We start from the raw sequence: 8167 nt of genomic DNA, 5'->3' as shown, positions 1-8167 counted from the left end.
TGTGCATTAATAATCAACCAACATAGATTAAACAGGTTTAGGCTAGGGTTAATTTGATGTAAGTATGTTGATCGAAAAGCGTGCATGAATATCAAAAGAATCAAGTAGATGCCTATTTAGGGCGGGTTTTGCTTCTCTTAGGTCAAATTCGTACCATTATCTCCGAATATCCAGTCATGGTTTCAGACCACTATGGAGCTAGCAATCTTTGTGATTGTGAGTTGGGTATAACCTCGTGAACGGTTTACAAATTCCTAAAACTTGTTGGCGACTCTTTTTCATTAGTTTATTTTCCTTGGAGCGCCGCCATGCTTAAATACATGACCCACACTTAGGGCGGGAGTGAAAAATTCCCTACAGGTATCTCTTTTGAACTTTTTCTTATACTATGCCGTTGAAATGGTATGTGCGCTAATGTAAATTGTAGAAATAGTCCAACGAGTGGTATACTATCCTAATTTATCCTACTTTATTAGTACATAATTTAGATACGATTTTCGATGTTTATATCATTGTAAATAATAGTCTAGGCCTATAATATGGCAATAATTTGGCGTGGACCATGCCTCAATTCGGCATTAGTCACAGCTGACCATTCTCCTTGTGGTCTATATTTTCCAAATTTTCCCGTTTCTCTTAAATGGTAAATCCACTTGTACTAAAATTTACCTTTTCTGTTAAATGGTACATCCATTTGTACTAAATTTTACCATTTCTCTAAATGGTACATCCATTTGTACTTAATTTATTTTACCATTTTTCTTAAATGATACATCCATTAGTATTAAATTCTACCATTTCTCTTAAATGGTACATCTAGTTGTACTGAATTTTACCATTTTCCTGAAATTTTACCATTTGTTCACTTAATATAAGTAATACTTAATCTATGAGCAAAATTAGACTGGTCACATATATCTGAAAAAAATTTAGTGGCAAGTCACATAATTAGACCGACAAGTTTAATAATACAAACATCTACTTGAATCTAATAATACTTATAATTTGGGCATAAATGATTAAATTGCTAAGCATAATCAAAGTAGAGTTTGAGATAACCAAATCCAAAATCCATAAAGGATGAAATACAACACACAAAATAGGGTAATTGTTGTTTGGAAGCTCCAGGGATGATTGATCAAAGGTCCTTTCCCATACCCCAATGATAGACTGATCCGTCAAACGCCCATCCAGAGTTCGCGTAGTAACTGTTTTCAACTGGCTCCTCGTCTGAGATGAAGGGATAATTGTTTAGTTGAACTTGCTAGAGTGGGGGTAACCTGGTTCCTGGTGGTGGCATAGCCTGCATTTTTGAAAAAAGGTTGCCTTATCTTAAATAGTCTAAACTTCACATAAGTAACTTGCAACCAGGGGCGGAGCCACGGTGGGTTCAAGTGGGTTCATTGAACCCACTGATTTTTTGAAAAAAATTAAAAACTTTTTTTTTTAAAAAAAAAAAAAATCAAAATAGGTTTAAATAGAATATTTGTGTATTATATGGCAACAAGTAAAGTTGTAGCCCAGTGGTTATTTTTACCTCTCAGCTTTCCAGCTTTCCTCTTCCTCATTCCCCCAAATTGCAAAACCCTAACTTCTTCCTCCTTCTCTTAATCTCTTCCCGTTCTTCCTCCTTGGCTCCTTCTCTTCCCGTTCTTCCTCCTTGCCTCCTTCTCTTCCCGGCGCACGGGCGCAGCACCGCAGAAGTCCGCAGAAGCCACTCAGGCACTCAGCCAGCACCGCAGCACGGCAGGTCGGCAGTAGGCCAGTAGTCACTAGTCAGCCACTCAGCTGACCACCGTAGCTCCGCCCCTGAGTGGCGCCGTGGCGGAGCAGACCCACCGTATGTAGGGGTAAGTGAATTTGGGGATTTTTTGCTAATATACATATGCTAAATTGCTAATATAGTAATATACATATACATATGCTAATACTTGAAAATTGAAATTCATATGCTAAATTGCTAATATACATATACATATGCTATTATGCTAATACTTGAAATTCATATGCTAAATTGCTAATATACATTACAAATTGCAGAATTTTTTGTAAATTGCTGAAATTTGGTTATAATTATCTTATATTTCAAGTATAAATATTCTCTTGAAAAATTGTAAGAGTGTTAAATTGGCTTGACTTTGTTAATTACCTCTGAAAAGTTGTAAGAATGTTGAATGGGCTAGACTTTGTTAATTACCTCGTAACATAAAAACATTCTCTTGAAAAGTTTCAACATATGGCCTCACCTTGCTCAATATCTTATCGTAAACATTCTAACTATTTGTTGATCAAGAATAATAAACAATCTAATTTCTACCTTCTAATTAGCTAGAGTGGTTGATGTTATTGCTTGGATTGGTATGATTTTATTTAGATGATTATAATTAGTCTTGTACCGACTAAGAATTAAACGTGATAATACAACTCCTCTACATAAGGTAGAGCTTTAGAGGTATAAGTACACTTCTATAAGAGCCAGGAGAAGTCACAGCATTAGCCCGGCTATTCTGCCTTCTAGTTTTCATAATTTCATATGCTATTTCGTTCATTCATTGATTTCCTTCTGCATTTATCATGTGTGTGCTGTGTGCAGCAGACTAGTTTTCATTATTGTATTTTTATTCCTTTGTTAATTATGATTTCAAATTTCGGAAGTTTCGAACCCACAGTTCGAAAATCCTGGTGACGCCACTGCTTGCAACAATGACTCAAGGTTACTGTATGATTGTTACGTAATTGGTAGGTTTAATTGAATACTAAACTAGATAGAACAAAAACCTGGAAGACGGCATCGACAACCATCCCGTTTGGGACATTAGACCTGTAGTTGACTCGGGGTAGCAGAGGATTTAGCCCATCAAGAGTTTATAGGTTGCTAAAGAAGGGGATCATCGGGTCACACACTAACTCCATAAAGCCAACTGCAGCACATAAACTACCACGACTCTGTTGGATTTTGGGTGTAACCCTTCCAAAAACCCCAACACAACCAGGGGTCGATAACAACTTTGTTAAAAAATGAATCATCTTCCCAGGAAAGTTTATGGGAAATTAGATCCTCTATGGGATTGGAGAAATCAGGGAGCTTTCGTTTATCCATGTCAAATTACTCCCGAAATTCCCAAATAAATTGAACAAATTACTCCCAAAAGTTGAAAGTAATTCGAACAAACTAAATTGTTGAGTCGACCAAATTACTTTCGAAAACTGAAAAAACTTCGAACAAAACTCCTTACAATTCTTTGAACTAAGAACAAACCCATAACTGTTAAATGAAGTAGTTTAAATTTCTCACTCTGATGATGAAAGAAGGTTGAACAGAGCAATAATACAAGTAGTTCTAGGGTTTTTAATTGAAAGTTGAGGAGAGAGAAAATGATTTAATTTCCTAGATGAGGAACAAGGGTACACTTTTCTAGAAGAGTGAGAGTAGATGAGGGTCAGTAGATTTCTCTAGAAAATTATGTGGGGTGGGTGGGATGTGATAAATTATGGAGGGAGTAATTTAGATATAATATCATGTATGGTTAGATGTTAAAAGAAGAAGTTTAGGATTTAATTTTGTTTTAAGTAAGGATAAAATAGGAAATGCAAATTTCAAAAGTTATCCAAAAAATTTACGTGTCATCTAATAAAAAAAATTTCAAAAAGGAATACGTGTCATGCTTCTAGTTTGGAATGGAGGAAGTATTTTTATTTTCCTCCTCAACCATATCTAAATTCATCCTCTGCGTGTATTACATCTTGTTTTGCATCTTCTACAATTTCATCTTCAATTGGATTATTATTTATGAAGGTTCAATGGTCACTCAAGAGGGGGGGTGAATTGAGTGTTAAGTAATCGTTAGCAATTTTTGCTTCTTTTCGGATTATGTGTAAGGAACCAGTTGTGCTGGTTCCCTTATGCAGCGGAATAAAACAAAGCAATAAATAACACCACAGATTTAACGAGGTTCAGCCAACTCTGGCCTACGTCCTCCTATCCTAAGTCCTTTATTAATCTACTCCGAAAATAAAGACAAAGAACACTCTACTGTTTCCCTACTCCAGGAACCAGTAAACCCCACACTCTACTCCGAATGTGCTCTAAACTTACCCTCGTAAGTTCCTAGGGTGTTTGAACTCACAAACACTCACCAAGTCTTCAACCCCTCTGTCAAAGACTTAATACAAGATCAAGAACTCTCTAATGATCTAACTCTCAAAAGTCAAATAGAGAAAAACGTTAAAACACTATTATGCTCTTGTGTATCACTTAATAATTGAATTAGTTCTTTTATCTCTCAAAAATAAAACTCTATTAAAATGTGTGAGAGTCGTCTCTCTGATTATTTTGAGTAAGATGTATTTATAGGTTAGTTGGCTAAACCCTTAAATCATGCATATAAGATATATGCGATTTTATGATAAGTATTTATCCTAATTAATTTGATCACAAGATAAAATCAATTTAGGATAAAATACTTCCTAGTTTTTAGCTAACCAAAAATATCATCTTATCTTTAACTGCTTGGATATATTTTAAATCAATATTTTTCGGAAAATATCCTTTTTATAAAATCTTTGTAAAAACGGCAGCTTGAATAATCTGTTCAGTTAACCTGGTTCCCTGACCTGGTTCCCTGAACTGAATATGTTATGAAATTTGTTCCAAGCCTTGTACCAAATTTCATAATGATATTTAATATACTAAAAGCACTTAATATACTCAATTATATAAGTTATACTACGGAGCATTTACATGAAGTTCCTAAATAACTCTTTGAGTGTAGTCTTCCTTCATGCATTCGTTAAGTCTTGAAAGCTTCCATGAATGAACTTAATTATTGACCAAAGGACCTTCCTTTAAGTTGATCGAAAATCCTTTCAAGCTTCCAATCTTAGAAATCAACTTAGATACTGCACATTCAACAACGTTAATGTACAATACTAAATAAGTAACTGCCTTTCATAAAAGCAGTTTGAGAGAACAGTTTATACTGGTTCCCTACCAGTGCATAGCTCATTTATCATCTAACTGTTCCCTATATAAAGATAAGTTAGTTCAACAAATATCTCATATAAGTAATAGCTTATCTAGGGAAACAGTGTTCTATTTTAGCTGGTTCCCCCAACTGTATTGAACACTTTCAAAGACCTGTTTCCCTTAGCTGTTTGTCATCATTCAAAACTATCAATCAAAACCTAAGGGACTCAACAAATTCCCCCTTTTTTATGATGACAAACATTTGAAGTGTCTGCACCTGTGAACATACTCAAAAGAAAGTAGTCAAAAACTTCAAGAATTCAAGACTCAATGGAACAAGTCAGTTAAGCCAACTAGTTCCCTAAACAGAAACAGAAAATAAAATAAAATAAAGTCAAAGTAAAAGTAAAAAGACTCAAAAACGACTCAATCTAAACTAGTAAAGACTCTAGGCTTCAACTTCAACTATTTTCCCCCTTTTGGCATCATTAAAAAGATATGCAAAAGTAGCATCTTATGCATAAAGTAACGTGCTAAACCATCCAATGGCATCAACCATTATACAAATAAAGTGATGCAAAAGAAGGTCAGATTAGTCAAAATAAAGCCATGCCATCAATAAAGATCATAGTTTAATACAAACCAACAAAAGTGAACAATAGAGCCCAAATCCATATCAAAACAAGTTCATGGATTGGGAGGAATAAAAATAGTCCAACAGAATCAGTTATTCAGAATATAATATAATAAAGGTAGGCTAAATGAAAAAGAAAACAGATTCAATCATCATCATCATTTTCATCATCTCCTTCCTCTTCTTCAGTGTCAGCCTCCTCAGCTGCTTCATCCTGGTTCTCCTCCTCTTCATTGTCATCTTCCTGCTGGTCTACGTGCTGGTCCTCCTCAACTTGTTCCTTCTCACTTCCAGAACTACCAGCAACCTGTTTCTCTAACTTGCTCATCCTCATAATAAACAAAGTAGATAAACCTTCCACTAAGGTCACTAACTTGCTAAGATGATCCCCTACAGCACTCATCTTCTCTTCCTGACTCTCCAGCCTCTTAAGAATAACCTTCTGACCTGCTGGTTCCTCTGCCTTCTGTTTCTTCTTGGCAGGCTTAGGTGTCTCTACTGGTTCCTCCTCCCTAAACTTCAACACCCCAGCACTTATGATCAACCTCTTTTGTTTCAGAATACCTTTGGTAAACACTATTACAGGAGCAGTTGATCCACTAAGAGAAACATTATTCTCTTTAAGAAGCTTAGTTATGTAAGAACCATAAGGAAGAGAGTGGTGGGATGAATTATAGCAATTCATCGTATGGTTTATCATTAGGGAAGAAAGATTTATCTTAATCTTTTTCATCAGCAAATATATAAGCACCATTTCCATGATGCGCACAAAACCCCTACCTTGTGCTCAAGGGATAATCATCTTGTTACACAGAGAATGAAGAACCAACATCACTGGTTCCTTCAAGCTACCAGTTTTAAAAGTTCCAGCTTTCTTTGGAACTTTCCCTCCAAACACAAAGTCATGCACTTCATCTGGACTGACCCCAATAAGTGTGGGCATCCATCTCCAGAATACTCATCAAAACCATCTCTGGGTATATTCAACAACCCAGCCAAACTTGCAACAGACACATTCACTTCAACATCATTCACAACTGAATCTAACGACCTATCCAACATTTGTTTCAAATTCACATAAAACTTTCTAACACCATCAATATTAGCATCACAGACATCAAACAAAGGCATCCAACCCTGATATTCTAACAACTCTTTCACATCACTTAAGGCAACTTCATTAAAATAACCAACTTCTGTTTTACACCCAGATAACACAATCCTAGAACCTAAATCAGTCATACCAACAGATGGAGATTCTACTGACATACCTCTTGTAGACTTCCGTGTTGTTCTCTTTCGTTTGGAACCAGCACATTCCATGACTGTTCCTCCACTACTACTTCACCAATCTTTTTCAGGGAAGACCTAGTCACTCTGCTGCGAACCAAGGGTTTGAAGTCCCCTTTTTCTGCCCAATAATCTGTAGATCCTCCTTTTCACTTCTAACTTCCTCCTCTTCCCTTTCTCCAACAGTATTGAAGAATTCTTCAGCGCTTTTGGGCTGGTCTCCCTGAGATGAGGCAGGTTCTTTGATGATGGAATCATCAGCCTCAGGGGTTTTGGGTAAAGGTGCATTTTTGGGAGGTGGAGGTGAGGGAGATTTAGAAGATGGAGACGGAGGTGGTGATGGGTTCTTTGTGGTGGTAGGAGGTGAATTGCTCGATGAAGTCGGAGCAGGGTTAGTTTCAGTGATGGAGGTCTCCTTCAATTGAGTGGACTCCCTTGCTTGAGTCTTCTCCTTTCCTTTCTTAGCTGAAGCCTTGGCTGATTTCCTTCCCATTGTAGCAAACAAGCTTCAAAATTTAGTAGGAGTTTGAGAGAGATGAAAACGGAGTGAACAGTGATTAGGGTACCACTTTTGAACGAGGGAGAGGATGAATTGAATGATGATGTGATGTGAAGCTGTATCAATGTGTTAATGTGTATTTATATCAATTGCACAGACATATGAATTCCAAGAACTAGCCGGTTGAGAATCAAAATAAACAGAAAAGATTATTTCAAAAATTGAATATTATCTTTTTTTTTTTTTTAAAAGTTCAACCAACTATAAATTAGGCAATTAAATATATTTTCCTCTTTGTAGGATAGGAATAACTGAAATAAGATAATTCTTTTCAAAAAAAATTATCTTATAGTAATCTTCCAAAAATAAAATATCTTCGGATGACATATCAGAGTTGAATTGCTGTTTCCTCTTGCTGGTACCTGTACTGAACCAGTCATTCTATTTTCAGCATGTTTCAAAATAACTTCTCCTGTTTCTATGCAACAATAATCCACTTAGGTTATTTACACAATATTTGCAAGTAAGCAACATAGTTATATACATAATCAATACAAAAGCATACTTATTCTAACCAATCATTGAAGGAAATAATTGAAGCCAACGCCTAAAATCTAACTAGACCTAAAAGGACTCTTAGCCTACAAAAAGACTTTCTACATAAAGGCTTTGTGAAGATATCAGCTATTTGATCTTCACTTTTACAAAACAACATCTCCACCAATCCTTTTTCCACATTGTCTCTTAGAAAATGGTGTCTTATCTCAATGTGTTTGGT

The 8167-nt window shown here is 35.9% G+C and overlaps 1 protein-coding gene and 1 long non-coding RNA gene across 2 annotated transcripts; both read right to left on the bottom strand.

Annotated features, from left to right (window-relative positions):
* Positions 1 to 917: 917 nt before the first annotated feature.
* Positions 918 to 3684, bottom strand: LOC110702891. Its single transcript, XR_002507611.1, has 2 exons — positions 1538 to 3684; positions 918 to 1303 (listed from the first exon to the last, which is right to left on the bottom strand). It is a non-coding gene; the product is annotated as an uncharacterized LOC110702891 (long non-coding RNA).
* A 3288-nt stretch (positions 3685 to 6972) lies between these two features.
* Positions 6973 to 7383, bottom strand: LOC110702852 (proteoglycan 4-like). The gene has a single exon (XM_021880595.1). The coding sequence runs from the start codon at positions 7381 to 7383 to the stop codon at positions 6973 to 6975; it is 411 nt and encodes a 136-aa protein (XP_021736287.1).
* Positions 7384 to 8167: the final 784 nt, after the last annotated feature.

Source organism: Chenopodium quinoa, unplaced genomic scaffold (assembly GCF_001683475.1).
Source record: "Chenopodium quinoa cultivar QQ74 unplaced genomic scaffold, ASM168347v1, whole genome shotgun sequence".
In the NCBI taxonomy this organism is placed as follows: domain Eukaryota; kingdom Viridiplantae; phylum Streptophyta; class Magnoliopsida; order Caryophyllales; family Amaranthaceae; genus Chenopodium; species Chenopodium quinoa.
This window is presented reverse-complemented; position numbering and strand designations above follow the sequence as displayed.

What these genes read in the sequence shown, in the direction of transcription:
- LOC110702852 (XM_021880595.1), bottom strand. Translation starts at nt 7,383, where the DNA reads ATGGGAAGGAAATCAGCCAAGGCTTCAGCTAAGAAAGGAAAGGAGAAG.